This window comes from Colobus angolensis, unplaced genomic scaffold (genome assembly GCF_000951035.1).
Source record: "Colobus angolensis palliatus isolate OR3802 unplaced genomic scaffold, Cang.pa_1.0 Scaffold167, whole genome shotgun sequence".
Classification (NCBI taxonomy): domain Eukaryota; kingdom Metazoa; phylum Chordata; class Mammalia; order Primates; family Cercopithecidae; genus Colobus; species Colobus angolensis.
The window spans coordinates 1,847,104-1,867,369 of record NW_012114788.1 but is presented as its reverse complement, the minus strand read 5'-3'; the positions used below and the strand labels follow the sequence as shown (position 1 = coordinate 1,867,369).

At 38.3% G+C, this 20,266-nt stretch overlaps 1 protein-coding gene across 1 annotated transcript in view; it reads left to right on the top strand.

The window, feature by feature from the left end:
• MYO1D (myosin ID) overlaps positions 1–20,266 on the top strand; it is a 301,837-nt gene that overhangs the window by 41,271 nt on the left and 240,300 nt on the right. The window contains exon 14 of the mRNA XM_011937657.1: positions 15,749–15,915. Coding sequence (XP_011793047.1) covers positions 15,749–15,915 — 167 coding nt within the window. The remainder of the gene's footprint in view (positions 1–15,748; positions 15,916–20,266) is intronic.

Genomic DNA, 20,266 nt, shown 5'->3' with positions numbered 1-20,266 from the left:
GCCAAAATAAATAAGTACAATCTTGAATTAAGTTGTAAAATGCACTATTTATATATTGTGTTTGAGTACAAAGTGGCCAGAGAGTTTCAAGAGGAAATTTAGTATGCAAGTATTGTCCTTAGGCTATTTTAAATAATTGAAATATAAAGATGTATTGGCCCGGGTGTTGTGGCTTATGCCTGTAATCCCAGCACTTTGGGAGGCCAAGGCGGGAGGATCACTTGAGACCAGCCTGTGCAATATAGTGAGACCTCCTTTTTACAAAAGGTTAAAAAATTAGCCGGGCATGGTGGCATGCACCTGCAGTCCCAGCTACTCAGGAGGCCGAGGCAGGAGGATCACTTGAGACCAGCCTGGGCAATATAATGAGACCTCCTCTACAAAAAGTTACAGAATTAGCCAGGCGTGGTGGCACATGCCTGTGTTCCCAGCTATGCTGGAGGCTAAGGTGGGAGGATTGCTTGAGCCTGGGAGGCAGAGGTTGCAGTGAGCCAAGATCGCACCACTACACTCCAGTCTGGGTGACAGAGCAGGACCTTGTCTCAAAAAAAAAAAAAAAAAGATGTATTATTGACAATTATTTGTGGTTTTTATTGTTCCTTTGAGGACTAATACTATTTGATAACTTTTGTCTGTTTTTTTTTTTTTCCTTAAAGAACATATTTCTACCCTTAACTGCTGCTGTTGACAAGTTTGATAAATTGGGCAGCATTCTGAGCCATGTTATTTTTAGTTTCTTCATTTTTATCTTTCTCTTCTGGTGCTTCTCCTATGTAGTTTCTTCTTCTTTATCTTTTTTTTTTTTTAAATCAACTTCCTCTCTAAGAATTTAAATCTATACTGTTTCTGGTTACTTCACTATGGATAAATTAGGCAAATGCCACAGGAACACATCTGTTCAGTAGCTTTCTATTTCCTTTTGTCAGGATTCTTTGGCCTGAAGTGACCGCATATAAGCACAGTTTGTTGGCTTATATAATCAAACCTCCAGAAGGGCAGGGGTAAGGACACTGGCACTGAGGGCTAGAATGCCATTAGGACTCTTCACTCTTGTGTCTCAGCTTTTCTTTGCATGTCAGCTGCAGCCTGCTTCATCCAGCAAGAAGAAAAGTGAACCTGGAAGGAAGGCATAGGGCACAAGAAACAGTTGAACACTGAATTTCATGAAATATTTTTAAATATTCAGTTTACTACAGTTAGTCAATTAACTAGAAAAAGAATTGTTTTGTTTTCTAAACTTGGTAGTTAATGTGCCTTGTAAAGAAATAAAATTCTAGAACCTTCTATAATTTCTGTATCAGGAATTGTATTCAACTTCTAATAAAACAGATCCCTGAATTAGTAGCTTAAATAAAAGAGACATTTATTACTCTCACCTATAAATGAAGTATAGAAGAAGGCATCCCAGGACGGGTATGGCAGATCCAAAGTTATTAGAGACCCAAGTTCTTTCTGTCCTTCTGCTCTACCATCCTAGTGCTTGGCATCCATCCTCCTGGTCCATGATGGCAGCTGGAACTTCCTCCTTTTTAAAGAGACTTCCTGGAAGTTTGACACAACACTTTAGCTACATCCCATTTGCTACATAGAGTTGTAAGGGAAGCTGGGAAGGGCATTTACATTCTGGTCAGCAGTGCACTCAGCTAGCAATAAGAATTCTGTTTTAAAGTAAGAAAAAGATACTGGACGTAAGGTGGGGAACTAGCCTAGCAATCTCTGCTACAGCTTCCCAATCCATGTGTGTGTGGAGGTCAGGGGAGAAGGGAGGCAGCAGAGATAAACAGAAGAATATAGACAACTTATCAGTACAATAGAAGGCAAGAAGGTGAAGCCAAAGTGAGGGGTTCTAGAGGACAGCAGAAAAAGAAAGAGTTGCATTTAGAACAAAATAATATGATAGAAATAAATCTAAATAATTGGTATTCATCATAATGTAAATAGACTAAGCAGACTAGATAGGTGGAAAATCCAGCTATATGCTGCTTAAAGGAGACACACATAAATAACACCATGCAGAAAGCTCAAAAACAAAGGCGTAAAGATATCAAGCCACCTGTCACCAAAAATGGTTAAAAGCAACATTCATGTGAAAGAACATAGAATTTAAGAAAGCAAGTATTAATACAGGTAAACTAGTGATAACAAAATAAAACTGTCCAAGACAAGCCATGTTGAACTAGGTACCTAACAACATACCCTTGCTTCTTATAAATTCTATAAAAAAAAAAAAAAAAAAAAACCCTGAAAAATCTTAAAGGAAAAATTGACAAGTCCACCATCATAATGTGAGATTTTAAACCAGTGCTATCAGAAAGATAAATGATAGATGAAATGTTAGTAAGAATGCAGAAGCTTTGAAAACCAAATTTAAACTTTATCAAATAGATCAAAGGAACCCCGTACCCAGGGAATAGGAAATATATATTCCTTTAAAGTATACATCGAGGCCAGACATGGCGGCTTACACCTGTAATCCCAGCGCTTTGGGAGGCCAAGGTGGGAGGATCACTTGAAGTCAGGAGTTCAAGACCAGCCTGTCCAACATATTGAAACCTGTCTCTACTAAAAATACAAAAATTAGCTGGGCATGGTGGCCTGTTGTCCCAGCTACTCAGGAGGCTGAGGCAGGAGAATCACTTGAACCTGGGAGGTGGAGATTGCAGTAAGCGAGATGGTGCCACTGCACTCCATTCTGGGCAACAGAGCGAGACTCCATCTCAAAAAAATAATAAAATATACATGCAACATTTACAAGAATTAACCATATAATAGATGACAAAGGAAACCATTTTGGGTGTGTGTGTGTGTGTGTGTGTGTTTGTGTGTGTGTGTGTGTGTGTTTTCAGATGGAGTCTTGCTTTGTTGCCCAGGCTGGAGTGCCATGGTGCGATCTCAGCTCACTGCAACCTCTCTGCCTCCTGGGTTCAAGCAGTTCTCACACCTCAGCCTCCCAAGTAGCTGGGATTACAGGTGTGTGCCACCACACCTGGCTAATTTTTTTTTTTTGTATTTTTAGTAGAGATGGGGTTTCACCAGGTTGGCCAGGTTGGTCTTAAACTCCTGATCTCAGGTCATCCACCCACCTCAGCCTCCCAAAGTGCTGGGATTTTAGGTGTGAGCCACCACACTCAGCCATCTCAACCATTTTGAAGAAGCTCGTATACAGATATATTTTTCATCTTAAAAGCAAGTAAAATAAAAACCAGCATTAAAAAAAAATTTAATGTTTGGGAACTTTGAAGAGCACTCTCCTAAACAGGTCATAGGTTGAAGAGGAAATCACAATGGAAATTACAAAATGTTAGGAAGTGCATGACAAAAAATTTGTCAAAATTTATAGAATACTGCTAAAGTGATCCATTTGTTATGCCTTTGTAAAATAACAAGAAAGACTGAAAAGTTAATGCCTAAGTGCAACTCAAGAAGCCAGAAAAGGAACTCCAAAGAAAACCTAAAGAAAGAAGTAAGAAAATGTTTTTTTAAATAGTAAAACTTTAAAATAATGGGAAAAAAGTAATCAATAAGACCTCTAATAAAGCTGATAAATTAAAAAATTATGAACAAAAAAGGGGCTATTACTATGCAGACATTATGGAGATTTTTTAAAACTTAAGAATATTGTAGATAACTATATGCCAATGATTTGGAAATGTAGATAGTTTTCTAGAAAAAAAGTTATCAAAATTAATTCAAGAAGAAAGGGACAACCTGAATATATCAGTAACCTTAAAGAATCTGAATAACTGATGATAAATCCACCTTTTCCCAACTTTGCCAAGGACATCAGATCTAGATGGTTTTACAAATCAAGTTTTATAAAACCTTTGAGGAACCATTCATCCCTATCATATGAAAACTGTTTTGGAGGATGGGAAGAAGAGAGGCAACTACTCAACTCATTTAATGAGATTAATGTTACCTTAATATAAGCTTAATATGAGAAAATAAAATTAGACATCAATTTAACTTAGAAATATAGATGTAAAGACCTCAAAAATATATGAATAATGCATTTTCTGGCAACGTGGTGAATGAGGTGCCCACTAAAGCACTGAAAACAACTGAAATATTAGATAAAATATAAAAATCAACATCTTGAATGCAGCCATGAACTAACAAAAAGTAAGGTATATGCAAGCCAGAAGCTGAGTGAATGTGGAAGTTAACTGAATGAAGGGAAAAACCCCTAAAGCTGCCCCTCAGCCTGTGGGGATTTGTTGAAGTGGGTAACTTTGAATATAGTTATTCAAGGCTGGGTCCTTGAAGTGAAGCCCAGGGCCTCCCCAAAGTAGGGTGTCTAATAAGGAATTCTGTGCACACACACACACACAATGGTGAGTCTTTAAAGGGCTACATGTAGAGTGAACTACAAGTAATTCCCCATTGTCAGTAAGGAAAACTGCGTGTCTTGATCCTTGGCACTGAGCCACGGGTGGAAGGGGGTGTGAATCTCTCTTGGGAATTTATAATCATAAGTGAGCTTTTAGGAGGTTTGCAACCCAAACTCATACTACCTGGGTAGCTTGAAAAAGCCACAAACTGGCAATTTGATTAAAGGTGGTCCAGGTCTTATAATTGCCCCAGGCATCTGAAAAAAGCAAGTAAAACTGTTTTCCTTAAGGAAACTATCTTCATACTGTCACAGGATCCTTGGGTTGTCACTTTTCTGGCCAGAAACCTTTGTGGCTGGTGGTGCCTTTGCCTGAGTTTTGCTCAAGCCTGCCGGGCTTGTTCCACCTGCTCAGCCTGGCAGGCTGCACTCAGCTTGCCCTACCAACCTGGATTCCACACCTGCCAAGGATGAGCGAGGCACAGAATGGCAAGGGGTGTGTGAGTGAGTGAGCATAAGGTCCAGCCACTGCACACAGCCAAGCACACCGGCTCCAGCAGGGCAGGCAGCTCCAGGCACCAACACAGGCACTGGTTCCCTGTGAGGCTGCGACTGGACCAGGCATAGGAAGGGCCACAGCTCTTCTTCTGTCTTCACTCCTCGTCACCCACAACGTGGCAAGCAAGGAGCGTGTTTCAGCCCTGTTTGTATTACAGCTCTTTTGGCCCTGTCATTCAGTGGATTCCGAGTTCTTGTCCTGTGTCCAGGAAGAATGAGTTATGCATACAAATAGATGGTGAGCAAGGCAAAGAGGTGCTTTATTGGGTGACAGAACAGCTCAGAGGAGACTTTCAGTGGGTAGCTCCTCTCTGCAGTCAGGTCCTCCCATTGTCTACTCATCTCTCAGCACGCAACCCCAGCCACGCCTCCCCAGCTGCAGCCAGCATCATGGCGGCAGCGGCTCCAGATGGGCCACCAATACCAGACCTTAAAGAATTTCCACAAAGTTCTAAGGAAAATTAGTTCACAGTAAAGAATCACTACAAGATACTATAGGTAAAAGGCAAACTAAACGACAAACAGCAGGTTCAGACTCATGAAAACTTCTGGTACAGAAATGATCCAAAAGAGAATATAAGAATGTTTAATATATATCAAGAAATGAAAGACCTGAAAATGAGAGAGAGCAAACAACTAGACAATTGATAGAAATAAAAACTAAGTAATTAAAATTAAAAAATCAATGGATAGGTTTAACATAAAGTTACGTAAAGCTGAAGAGAAAGTAGTGAAATGAAAATAAGAACTGAAGGAGTTATCCAGAATTCCACTTAGACCGAGAAATGAAACACATAAAAGAAACATTAAGACTCTGGGGGCAGGGCACAGTGGCTCACGCCTGTAATCCCAGCACTTGGGGAGGCTGAGGCGGGCAGATCACAAGGTCAGGAGATCAAGACCATCCTGGCTAACATGGTGAAACCCTGTCTCTACTAAAAATACAAAAAAACTAGTCGGGCATTGTGGCATGTGCATGTAATCCCAGCTACTCAGGAGGCTGAGGCAGGAGAATCACTTGAATCCGGGAGGCAGAGGTTGCAGTGAGCCAAAATTGTGCCACTGCACTCCAGCCTGGGTGACAGAGTGAGACTCCATCTCTTAAAAAAAAAAAAAAGAATAAAAAAAGACACATGGGAGAGAAAATAAAGTGGTCAAACATGTATCTTATCAGAGTTAATAGAAGAGAAAATGGATAGAACAATATTTGAGGAAATATTCCTGAGAATTTCAAGAATACTGAAGGACTTCACTTAACAGAATCAGGAAGCCTAGTGAATCTGAAGTTGAAAAAATTAAAAGAAATCTGCATGTAGACACCTAGTAAAATCCTAGAAGATTAAAGACAAAGAAAATATCTTAAAAGCAGCCAGAGAAAAGACAGATTAGATTCAAAAGTATGACAATTAGTCTGAGAGAAAATAACTGTAAACCAAAACTATACCCAGGGAATATATTTTTCCAGAACAAAGGCACAATAAAGAATCTTTCTGAGAAACAAAAACCAAAAACAGAGTTTATCAACCTCACTTAAGGAGATTCTAAAAGATATTCATCAGACAATAGGAAGAGTATACTAAATGAAACTCTGAAATGCAAAAAGAAAAGAAGAGCAAAGAATTGGTAAATATGTAGATACATTTAAATAAACTGTAAAATAATATTTCGTGGAATGGAAAATACAGATTAGAATTAACACAATAACAGTTGCATATCAATTAGAAGAGTAGCTGATTGTAATTCAAGTGTTTAAGGTCCTTAGTTCAGAAAAAAGGAATAAAAATATTGTGGAATGTTCAACTCTGATGAGTTAAAAATACATGTGAAAATTTTCTACCATAATCAATGAAAATAGCAGAAAATAGAGGTTATAAATTCCAAACTAATAGAGAAGGAAAAAAAAACACACACACAGAATAAAAACAAAGAATCCTCCCCCTGCCCCCCCCCAAAAAAACAAAAAAAAGAAACAAAAGAACATAGGAAAGCTGGATATTTATTTGGTAGAAACAAATTAAATATATTCATAATTACATTGAATGTAAATGGATAAAAGCCTATTCAGATTAAAGAAAAAGAATTCAGATATATGCTATTTATTAGTGACACCCATAAGGAAATAGAACAACTGAAAGTCTGTATCAGTTCCACAGTCTGGGATCACTTTTATCCGATTTCAGGGCCTGTACTAGCTCAGTGTTGGGCTGTCGTCCATTCACCTTTATCTCCCAGGTTTAGCTATTCAGGATTGCAGACCAAACTACATTCCCTCATCCAAGACTCCAGGTTCTAACTTTGGTACCGAAGTCCCATGAGAGCCAGAAGCTATGCTCAGCCTTATGACTGCCTTTTCCGTGTCAACAGTAGCTACTAAAACAAAACACAACCATGAGATGTAGGCTCACTCATCTTGATTTTAGTTTTCTAATTTTGGCCAGGTCTTTCCTCCCTATCTTTTTAGCTCTGTGATGTACTTACCAAAACCTTTTCCCCATATTTTGTCTAGCACCTTTTTTAAGTAACTTCATCAGGAAGATTGATAAATATTATCTAATCCTCCATTACCAGGAGTAGAAGTCCCTGGCTCCTCACTTTCACAGAATCCATAGTGTCTTCAGTTCACGACTTGTGTCCCTACCCAGATTATAAATCGTTTGAATCTAGAGAATGGGTTCTGTTAATTTTATGTGTTAATACCTAATAAGGTACTATAAACATATTGTCAGTAAATTATTAAATGAACTTGAATTTGCTATGACTATTTGACAGTGTTCAAAGCAGGTTAAATAGATGTATATTTAGATAGTATATTCCAGCAAATCTATATACTGATTGGTGTACTTTCACAAATGGTATTTTTTTCCCATATAGTGTATAGGGAGAGACAGGTGAAAAAGTTCAAGTGAATAAGATCACTATTAACTTTTGCAATTTAACCTTTATAAGACATTCTGAATTTGCCAAATTTAGGATTTCTTAGGCTGAGTCAGTCTGGATATTTATAAATGAGAGAGGAGGCAGCATTTATAAATTGAGACAGAATGCTGATTAAATATAGAGAAAGTATTCCCACTAGATTCCTTATCCAAAGACTTTCATATTACTAAACAGGATGAAAGGGCTTCCCCCCATTTCTTAGTTGGTTGCTAGTGTCTCATCCAGTGTTGCCACTTCCTGTGCATAGTCACTCAGTACTGGTAATATTCTTTTCAACTGTTTTCTGGTTAGTAAAGTTAGTTATATTAATACTTCTCATATGATGCCTTATGTTAAGATTGCCTTGCCTACATGATTTTATACATTATTCAGTCCAAAATATTTTCCAAATCACATTGTAATTTCCTTTTTGACCTAAGGGTTAGTTGTTTAGAAGTATTTTTCTTAATTTTCAAACACACAGGATTTTCTCATTATCTTTTTGCTCTTGATTTCTAGCTTAGTCTTATTTCATCAGAAGACATACTCCATGTGATTTCAGTGTTTAGAAATTTGCTAAATGTGCTTTATGTATATGTATTGTGTGATTTCAATTTTTAGAAATTTGCTAAATTTGCTTTATGTATATGTTTTGTTTGTCTTTAAAAAATTTGCGGCCGGGCGCAGTGGCTCACGCCTGTAATCCCAGTATTTTGGGAGGCCGAGGCAGGTGGATCATGAGGTCAGGAGTTCAAGACCAGCCTGGCCAACATAGTGGAACCCTGTCTGTACTAAATATAAAAAAATTAGCTGGGCATGGTGGTGTGCACCTGTAATCCCAGCTATTCAGGAGGCTGAGGCAGGAAAATCATGTGAACCTGGGAGGCAGAGGTTGCAGTGAGCCAAGATCATGCCATTGCACTCCAGCCTGGGTAACAGAGCGAGACTCTGTCTTAAAAAAAAAAAAAAAAAAAGGTTGCATTCAATATTCTACACAGTCCGTTAGGTCAAGTTTGCTAATAATATTGTTCAACTTTTCTATTTTCTTCCTGACTTCTTTGTTTTGTCAACATTGAAAGATGTTTTAAACTCTACCTTGATTCTGAATTTATCTACCTGTCCTCATTGTACCTTTGATTTTTTGTGTAAATATTTAGAGAATTTGTTAGGCTCATTCAAGTTAGAACTGTTTTATCTTCCTGGTGTTTGAGTCATTTATCATTATGAAACATCTCTATTTCCATATTGCTTTTTGCCTTGAAATCTACTTTGCATGAATAATATAGCTATGCCAGCTTTTCTTTTGGCTAGAGTTTGCATGGTATATCTTTTTCATCCTTTTACTTTCAATCTTTCTACATCCTTATGTTTCAAGTATGTCTCTCATAAGTAGCATATAGTTAACTTTGATTTTTTAAATCCAGTCTGACAATTTTTATCTTTTGAATAAATCATTTAGTTCATTTACTTTTAATATAGTGTGTGTTGCATTTAAATCAGCCATCTTGTTAATGCTTCTATTTGACTCTTCTGTATTTTTCTTTTTTTTTTTATTTCTTTTACATTGATTATTGTAGGAAAAAGGTAAACAAAACTTGATTCCTTCTCCTTGACAGCTTAACCTCAGTTAAATTTCTAGCTCCATTCGTCTGGCAACCTAGTAAGACATATATCACTTAACAACATCACTTATGGTGAAAATTATCCCTGTCAGTAAATTGCATCTGTCTTGGGAGAATGATGTCTGGTGGGGATGATATACTTTGGGTTTGCCTGAGCTCAGTGACTCTTGTATTAGGCCTGTCCTTTGCTGGACCCTGGAAGCTATGTCTTCTGAGCTGTTCTAAGAGATATTTGGTCCTCTAGGGCATGAGGCTTTTAAGCCAAGGTCACCTCCCACACCTGCCCAATGTGGATCTCATCTCCTTACACCTAAGCTGTCACTTGATTGCTGTGTGGACTGCCCCAAGGACACTGACGCTACCTGCTAGCAAACTGTGTTCTTGGCCTTTTGAAGAGATTGGTGCCAAATGAGCCCTATGAGTGTTTTGAGTTAAAATGTTTAGTTAGACCTAAGAACGTACTCTTTCCCCTCCCCTGGTGTTACAATTATTTTTTATCATTCCATTTATTCTCTTTATTATTTTGGAGGATTTACGTCTTAAATGCTGTTACAGTGGTTACTTGACTTATTGCGATATCATTCTTGAATTTAAAAATCTAGTATTATTTGGTACTTTTACCTCCTTCCTAGAAAATGCAAGGCCAATTTAATTCCATTTACCTTCCTCCTAACTTGTATGCTATTTTGATCATGTATTTTAATTATATACCAAACTAACATGCATATACATTTTTAAAGCCAGTAAGACATTATTATATCTATTTAGATATAATAAATATATTTATATTAGATATAGATAGTATATCTGTATTATCTATATATTATCTATATCTAATTTTATTATCTATATCTATATTTAATATCTATATCTATTATAGATATTAGATGATATAGATATATCTAAATAGATTTCTATTTAGATATAAATAGATATATCTATTTAGATTATAATTTACATCTATTGTATCTGTTTATTCAGTCTTTTATCTATTTTTCTCTTCCTATTTTTTTTTTAATATCTTTTGGTTTTATTTTGCCAAGTTACTCATGAAAAGCATGACTCTTTTTCTCTTTTTTCTTTTTCTTTCTTTCTTTTTTTTTTTTTTTTTTGAGACAGGGTCTCATTCTGTCACCCAGAGTTGAGTGCATTGGCATGATCTCAGCTCACTGCAACCTCCACCTCCTGGGTTCAAGCAATTCTCGTGCCTCAGCCTCCCAAGTAGCGGGATTACAGGTGCACACCACCACACCTGGTTAATTTTTGTATTTTTTGGTAGAAATGGGGTTTTACCATGTTGGCCAGGTTGGTCTCAAACCCCTGATCTCAACTTATCTACCCACCTTGGCCTCCCAGAGTGCTGGGATTATAGGCGTGAGCCACTGCACCCAGCCCCTATATTGTTGACCTTCCATCTGGGATCATTTTCTTCTGCCTTAACCTCACTCTATTATATTTGAAATCTGAGGGTGACAAATGTAGTTTTTGTTTACCAAAAAATATTTCTGTATGGTTTTCATTCTTGAAGAATATTTTTCCTCAGTGTAAAATTCTCCGTTAACAGTGTCTTTTGGCACTTCAAAGATAATGTTCCTTTGTCTTCTGGATTTCATAGTTTCTTATGAGAAGTTAGCTCTCAGTCTTTTTGTTGCTCCTTAAGGTAATCTTTTTTTTTTCCTCTGGCTGCTTCAATTTTCAAAAGTTTCACTATGATGTGCTTAAGTGTAGATTTTTTTAAAAATATGCTGTAGTTTGTAGAATCTTTCAATTTGTAGCTCGACTTTTTTTTATTCGTTTTAGCAAGTTCTTTTCAAATATTTCTTCTGTCCCTTCTGTCTCCTCTCCTTTAGCACTCCATCTCACTGTATCTTCTACACCTCTTAGCCTCCTATCTTTGTTTTCCATCTTTTTATCTATCCCTGCTTCATTCCAGAAAATTTCTTCTCACCTAACTTCTGATACATTCATTTTTTTTTTCTTCACCTATTTCTTTTTTTTTTTTTTTTGTCCTTCAAGATGGAGTCTCACTCTGTTACCCCGGCTGGAGTGCAGTGGCACGATCTCAGCTCACTGCAACCTCCGCCTCCCAGGTTCAAGACATTCTCCTACCTCAGCATCCTGAGTAAACTGGAATTACAGGAGCACGCCACCATGCCCAGCTAATGTTTTGTATTTTTAGTAGAGATGGGGTTTCACCATGTTGGCCAGGCTGGTCTCAAACTCCTAACCTCAAGTAATCCACCTGCCTTGGCCTCCTAAAAGGCTGGGATTACAGGCATGAGCCACCACGCCTGGCCTTCTTCACCTACTTCTAATCTACTCTTCTATTGATCCACTGAGTTCTTAATTTCCTTTATTATATTTTTAAGTTCTAGGTTTCCATTTGGCTTGGTTCTTTTTCATAGTTTCTGGTTCTATACAAAATTCTCATTATTGTCTTTTGTCACCTTGAACATGGCAAGCATAGTTATTTTAATATCTCTATCTGATAACTCCAGTGTCTGGATACCTGCAGGACTGTTCATTTTTTATTTTGTTTTGCTGTTTCTAATTCCAATTTACTTGGCTACTTATATGTCTGGTTACTTTTTATTTTGTTCCAAATATTGTATTTGCAAAATCATCTGTAGAAATAATTGGAGGCCCAAGTTTATGTGATTTTTTTCTTCAGGGAAGAGTTAATTTTGCTTCTTTTAGTTACCTAAGAACAATAGTATTCCAAATCAACTATTCCAATTTCAAGGACTCAGGTGATTCAAAGCTGAATTATGGTCCCCGTAAAGGACTGCCTCCTTCTAATTCATCCTTATTCCTGTTGGTGGGATCCTAACCCAAGTAAGAGGGGTTTACTTATGTCCCCTCCTTTTCAGGCCGTATTCGGTAATCTTTGTCCCACTAGGCCCATGAAGCTGCTGATGATCCCATCACTACTCATATCCCATCTGCCTTCTCTGGAATTGGCAAATTTCCCTAGGAAAAAAAGGCAGCCTCAAATCTGGGCTCTCCTCCATGATTTTCTTCCTCTCCTGGATTCTGACCCAGTAAATTCTCCACTGTCTTGTTAGACCTCACATGTCTTCAAGCAAACGTTCTGTTTATTTTGTTTAGCTATTCTAGTTAACCCTCAGCATGGGTGTCAGTTTAAATTACCTAGTCTGTCATTACTCAAAGAAAGCCCTAGTATCTTCTTTCATAAACTAGCTAATTAGTTCCAGAGAGAATTTACAGCCAAGACTCAAGTGTTCTGGTTTTATACAATGCTTATTCTGTTACACTAGTACCAAACATGCAGATAAATCTGGGAGCATTTTGGCATTTACTGTGCTCAGTGCCACTTTTCTTGGTTTATTCACCAAGAAGTAAAGGCACTCTATTCCAGCAAACTAACAGAAAATCCTTAAGTAAACAGTGCCTCCTCCCGACTTCCCCATCCTATTAAGTTTTTAAAAACACTTAACTATGAGCCATTTTTTAAAGTGAGCTACAGTTGTTCCCCCAATATAGATGTTCCACTTGAAAATCAGTACAGATTTAGTGAACATTTGATCACCCATCACTATTTTTTAAAGTAGGATTCTGCTTGTGCTTTATAATAAAATATTGATCCTCAGCTTAAATATACCAAAATTTAGTATCTAATGAAAGGGTTGGTATTCCAAAATAGGGAAGAAGTGTAAGTTATCTATCAGTCCATAACAAATCACTCTAAAATATAGTGCTTAAAATAATGGTTCTTTGTCATGAATCAGGGGTTGACTGGGCAGTTCTGTTGGGCTCACCAAGCAGTTGCAGTCAGCTGGGGCTAGATAGGCTAAGATGAGCTCACTCAAATCGTGTGCCTGGATGCCTGGGCATCTTTTGTCATGTAGTAGAAGTGGTCCAAGAGGGCAGAACCTCTCAAGGATGGGTTTCTAGAAGTAACCTAGTGTTGCTTCTGCTGCATTCTACTGGTTAAAGCATGTCACAGGCCAAGCCAGATTCGAGAAGTGGTGTAGAGACTCCACCTCTTACTGGGAGGTGGTGCAAGATATTGAGGTCATGTTTTTCATTCTGCTACAGATGACAAGATGAAAAAGGGCAGGTGTACTAGACAGAATAATGGCCTCTGCATTGCAACAGCAACTCTGACATCAGCTAAGTGTGCTACAATTCAATTCAGTTCTGACACTAACTACCCAGAGTTAGCATTAATCTGAAAAATTAAAAGACAGGGTCTCCAACAAGACTCTCCTTTACTTCAGACACTAGCTGCAAGTCCACAGAACACCTGCCCTTATATATGACTTGGGTATAAATTTGAGGATTCCCTTGACCCCCCTCTTCAGGTTTGATAATTCACTAGAATGATTCACAGAACCTGGGTCCAAGCACAGGAGCTTCTGTCCCCCTGGAATCAGGGTGCTCCCCTCTCTGAGTACATCCATGTGTTCACCAACCAAGAAGCTCTTCTGAGACTCAGTGTCCTGAGGTTTTGTTTTTTTTTTGTTTTATCAGTGTTTCATCACAAAGGCATGATTGACTACATCTTTGATCACGTGATTAAGCTTAATCTTTAGTCCCCCTAACCTGCCCAGAGGTCAGGCAACTGTAAGTTCCAGCATATGAAGGAGTTTTCTGGTGACCAGCTCCCATCCTGAAGCTATCTAGAGGCCCAGCTATGAGTCACCTCATTAACATAAAACTACGACACTCCTATCACTGAAGAAATTTCACAAGTTTTTGAAGCTCTATGCCAGAAACCAGGAACAAAGGCTAGATAGATAATTTTTTTTTGTTATTATTACTATACCATAGTCATCCCAGATGTCCACATCCTAATCCCCAGAACCTACGAACATGATACGTGCTGTAGCAAGGTGGAATTAAGGTTGCAGATGGAGATAAGGCTGCTAATAAATGGGCCTGAAGATAACAGCTTATCCTCCATTACCCAAGTGGCCCCAGTGCTATCATGAGTCCTTCAGTGAGAAGGAGGGAAGCAGAAAAGTCAGAACGAGGAGGTGGCATCTATAAAAGACTCAACTGGCCATTGCTGGCTTTGAAGATGGAAGGGGGCCACCAGCCAAGGAATGTGGGCAGCCTCTAGAAGCTGGAAAATAGAAGAAAATGGGTTTTCTTCTGGATCTCCCAAAAACACCAACCCTGCTGACACATTGACTTTTGGCTCAGTTAAACCTATTTCAGACTTCTGACTTCCAGAAATGTGAGATAATAAAACTGTGTTGTTTTAATCCACTATATTTATGATAATCTGCTACAGCAGCAATAGGAAACTAATACAGCAGGGCCTAGAAAAAGGCAAAAAATGGCATTACCTTTCACCATGTGGGACAGCATGATAAATGTACTATCGGAGTTTCTTTTTTTGGGTATTGGAAACTGTTATTCTGTTCAAAATGCAAGTAAATTTACATCCTTCAAATCTCTCCTGCTTAAATTATTTACTACCCCTTTCTACTTCTAGCCCTCAGCAGAGCTCAAAACTGCCTAATTTAACTACAGAGGATTCTGTATTTTAAAGTTCATCTGTGTGTCTGATAGATAACAGATTCAGAGAAGAAAAAGAAATTCTTTACACTTATAGGATACGTTTGACCTAATTGATTCATCCAGTGATAATTTATTCATTATCTTCAGTGTACCAGGATCTATGCCAAGCATAGTTTTATATTTAAAAGGGGTTATGATCTAATATGTGGTATAAAGCTTCATTGGCACAGAGGGAAGGATTGCTAGCTGAGCTCCTTCATAGAATCACTGGTGCCTATAGGTGGTTTTGGAACTTCTCTACTTACCCATGAAGTTTAATCTCTTTTCCAAAAGTACAAACTAATGCAATAATATTAATACTGATGGCTGACACTTAAGGAGCACTTACTATATACCAGAGCTGTGCCCATCATTCCTTAACATAATATTAACATTAACAAAGCATGTCTTTTTACATTCTCCATCCATTTTCATCATTAGCTGCTGCCTTTTTCTATTGAATTACTCCTTCAGCTGCTTTAACCTTGTTTTCATAAACACACAGAAACTCGATCTTTACAACTCTGTTATTTACTTCCTAGTTTTATCCCTTTTCTACTATTCCTAATAAAGCCTAAAACATAATTAAACAAACATTTAGCTGAATGCATGAGAACTTCTAACCTTGAATTGAAGGAGAAAGGAAGAATAACTACTTTATTTACAAGTGTATGCCTGAGAAATTAGAGGCACTGAGCTTAACTTGACACAATTAACACTAATTACATGTTAGTATCTCTAGTTGGAGAATTTTCTCCAGTGAAATTTACCATTTGCTGATTTGTTTCTTTAGGAACCATATTACGTTCGTTGCATCAAACCCAATGACAAGAAATCTCCACAGATATTTGATGACGAACGCTGCCGGCACCAAGTAGAATATCTTGGACTACTGGAAAATGTGAGAGTGCGTCGGGCAGGATTTGCCTTCCGCCAGACATATGAGAAGTTTCTTCACAGGTGAGAATAGACTCATCAGAGAGGCCTAGTTCACTGAGAATAACGGAGTCCTCCCCATACAACAGTGCATCAGTCAGCACCATATTAGGCAATCTATAAATGTTTGTTCGGTGAACAAAAGAACTGAGGAAATTACAAATATGAAAGTCCCTGAGTTCATGGTTTATGAACTATGAAAAAGTTTCATCCTTTGGGGAAGAAATGCGGGCATCATAGCATAGCAGAAAGAACACTGATCTGAAGTCACATTGTGGGTGGAATTCTTATTGTGCCACTTACTTGCTGCTTGAGCGTGAGCCAGAAGTTTGACTGCTTTGACCCTGTTTTTGCATCTGTAAAATAAGTAAAATAACATTTCATGGACTGTTATGAGAAATTAACCTAAGTAAAAAGCCTAGATTCCTAGTACATCATAGCTATTTAATCAACGCTGCCTATCATTACTGATGTTGGTAATTATCATAATAATAAAATATTAAGGAGTTAAGCATGGAGGGCCTGAAATCAGTCTGCTTGGTTTGAGTCCTGGCTCTGTCATTTTTAAGTTGTGTGACCTTGGACAAATTACATACCCTTTTCATGCCTGTTTCCTCATGTGTAAAATGGGGATAATAATAATAACTACCTTGAAGCTAGAGGGTTGAATAAGAAAATACATACAAAGCACTTGGAGTAGTAGTACTTCCATATAGTAATCATTCAATAAGTATAATATATTGTTGCTGTTGTTAATTTATTGTTGATAATGTTGCTTAATGATACCATGTCATATAAAAAAATGATAATGTGCTGACGAGTTGATGGGTGCAGCACACCAACATGGCACAAGTATACATATGTAACAAACCTGCACGTTATGCACATGTACCCTAGAACTTAAAGTATAATAAAAAAAAAAAAAAATAATGATAATTGATAACTTGGAATCACAAGAATGCTTTAAATTCCATCTATTTGTTTTAAAACATTTATTGAACATTTTCTATAATCTCGACTGTAGATTTCCCCAAAAAAACAAATAAATATATACATAAAATATAAACCAGAAAAATGCGGAAAATTCAAGTACTTTAGATTAGTGGGTCAAAAGAGTCTCTAAGGAGCTGACAATGACAGGAAGCAGCCAGCCATACAAAGATCACAGCAAAGAGAAGGTGGGACAGAGGGAACAGCCAGGGAAAAGGCTCTATTGCGGTAGTAATGAGGCATTTTAGATGCCAAACGTAGTCCATTGTGGTTGGAGGATACTGACAGGACAGTTGTGTGAGATGAGATGAGAGAGGTGGACAAGAGCCAAATCATGTCGAACTTTGTAATCAGACTAAACTATTTAGGTTTTGGTTAGGTGTGATTTAAAAAAGAAAGAAAGCCATTGGTGGATTTTAAGCATGGAGTTACACAACCTTATGAATGTCTTAAAGGAATCACTGTGGCTGCTGTGTGAATAGAAGGCAAGGAGATGTTGGCCGGGCGCAGTGGCTCACGTCTGTAAGCCCAACACTTTGGGAGGCCGCGGCGGGCAGATCACGAGGTCAGGAGATCTAGACCATCCAGGCTAACACGGTGAAACCCCATCTCTACTAAAAATACAAAGAATTAGCCAGGCGTGGTTGTGGGCGCCTGTAGTCCCAGCTACTCAGGAAGCTGAGGCAGGAGAATGGCGTGAACCTGGGAGGCGGAGCTTGCAGTGAGCCGAGATGCCACTGCACTCCAGTCTGGGAGACAGAGCGAGACTCCATCTCAAAAAAGAAAAGGCATGAGCCACCATGCCTGTTTTAAAGGGGATAAAAAAGGCATTATCCCCAAAGAAAGGCAAGGAGATGTTCAGGGATGCTATTGCAGGAGTCCGGGAGACAGGGCTTGATGATAGTGCCTTCAATAAGGGACTATTGTAGATACAAGAGCATTGGACAGATTTGGGATATGTTTGAGGGATAAAGTTGACAAGACTCACTCATGGATTGGATATGATGAAACAGGAATAAAGAGGAATAAAGGATGAAAATTAGATTTTGGCTTGAGCATCTAGGTAAGCGCAGTACCATTTGCTGAGATAAAATTGGGTAAAATAATTTTGAGAAAGAGGATATGGAACAGGAGTAACAATGGAATCAAGATTATTCTCTTGACTGTGTTAACTTTGAAACATCTCTATGTTCACTTTTTTTTTTTTGAGACAGTCTCGCTCTGTCACCCAGGCTGGAGTGCAGTGGTGTGATCTCGGCTCACTGCAAGCTCCGCCTCCCGGGTTCACACCATTCTCCTGCCTCAGCCTCCCGAGTAGCTGGGACTACAGGCACCAGCCACCATGCCCGGCTAATTTTTTTGTATTTTTAGTAGAGACGGGGTTTCACTGTGTTAGCCAGGATGATCTCAATCTCCCAACCTCGTGATCAGAGGCTGGGATTACAGGCGTGAGCCACCACACCCAGCCTATGTTCACTTTGAAATCCTACTAAATATCTAGGCAGAAATATTAAGCCATTAGACTTTCATACCTGGAGTTCTGAAAAGAAGTTTAGGCTGCAGATAAGAGATTTTGGAGTCACTGGTAACATAGATTACATAGAAAGTCTTGGGACTGTATAGTGAAGAGGAGGAAGTCCATGACAGTGTTTAGATTTGTGGTCTGGCATGAAAGAACCAGCAAAGATAAGAGAAGCAGCAACCAATGAGGTAGAAGAAAAACCAGAAGAGGATTATGTCACAGAAGCCAAGAGAAGATGGCTTTTTTTTTTTTTTTTTGACAGGGTCTTGCTGTGTCACCTGGGCTGGAGTGCAGTGGCACCATCTTACCTCACTGCAGTTCCACCTCCCAGGTTCAAGCAATTCTCCCACCCCGCCTCCCAAGTAGCTGTGATTACAGGGGCACATCACCAAGCCCAGCTAATTTTTTTTCATTTTTAATAGAGACAGAGTTTCACCATGTTGGCAAAGCTGGTCTCGACCTCCTGACCTCAGATGATCCAACCGCCTCAGCCTCCCAAAGTGCTGGGATTATAGGCATGAGCCACCATGCCCAGCCAGAAGATGACGTTTTAAGAAGAAAAGTGTAGCAACTTTATGCTGCCCTTTACATGAAGTTCAAGAGCAGGCAAAACTAATTTATGGTGATAGAAATCAGAATAGTGGTTAGCTATGTATTGGTATGACCTCTGTCTGCGGACTGGAAAGCAGAATGGGGGAACTCTCTGAGATGATATATCTTGACTGGGGTGTCGGTTTCATGAGTATACACATTCGTCAAAACTTATTGAATTATATACTTAAGTGTGTGTATTTTAGTACATGTAAATTTGATCACAGTTTTTTAAATGTTTTTAAAAAACTAAACTTTTTAGAAAAGTGAATTAGTGGGCCAGAGGATCAAGCTGAAGTCTTGTTCCGGATCTCATCACAAAGAAAAAAAAGATGGGAAGTATTCAAGAAAGGTCTAGCCACATGTAAGGTTGATCCAGGAGCAGCAAAACCCATGTAACAGAAGGACTAGAGGAAAGAACACCAAGAATAGGGGAGAGGCACTATTCAAACAGTAGCCAGGGATTTGCCTGAACTGAAAAAAGACGAATCTTCAGATTAAAAGGATACACTGATTGTCAAGCATAAGAATTTTTTTAAAACTTAAAAATACATTTGTTCACTTTTAGAATGTTAAAGAAAAATATTTATAGCTCCCAAGAGAAAAAGACAAACTGCCTATGGGGAGTGAGAATCACGCTGACATCTGGCTCTTCGTGAACATTTGATCAAATAGACAAAGGAGCAAAATGCTTTCACAGTGCAGGGAAAGGGCCTTCATGTCTAGAATTGTGTTCTGTGTCAAAATACCATTCAAGAGTGTGATTAAAATAAATAGCATTTTCTGGCATACCTAGTTTGAGAAAGTTTATTATTCATAGACCCTCTGAAAAATGTCCTGGAGGATGTACTTCAGCAAAAAGAAAGATGAATGCAGAAAGGAAACATGTGGCAGGATATATGCAAAAAAGCAACATTGAGCAAAGAAATCTGTAAAACTTTTTGTTAACTCTAAACAAGTAGTGATTGTAAAGGTAGGAAAGTAGTCTTTAGTAATAATCTGGAACTAAAATTAAATTGGGAGTGAGAAGTAGAGATAATTAAAGATTTTGTCCTGTTTATGGAAAGGATATAGACTGTGATTAACTAGACAGAAAAAAAAATTATGTGTTGAAATTTTCAAGTGAGTTATAATAATAGTTGTGAATATTTTAAAATGTTTACTGGATGTACTAGATACTGTTTTAAACGTTTCACATGTAGTAAGTCACTGAAACTCACAACCACATGAGGAGTATACATTATCCCCATTTTATGTGGCTCATTCAGTGAC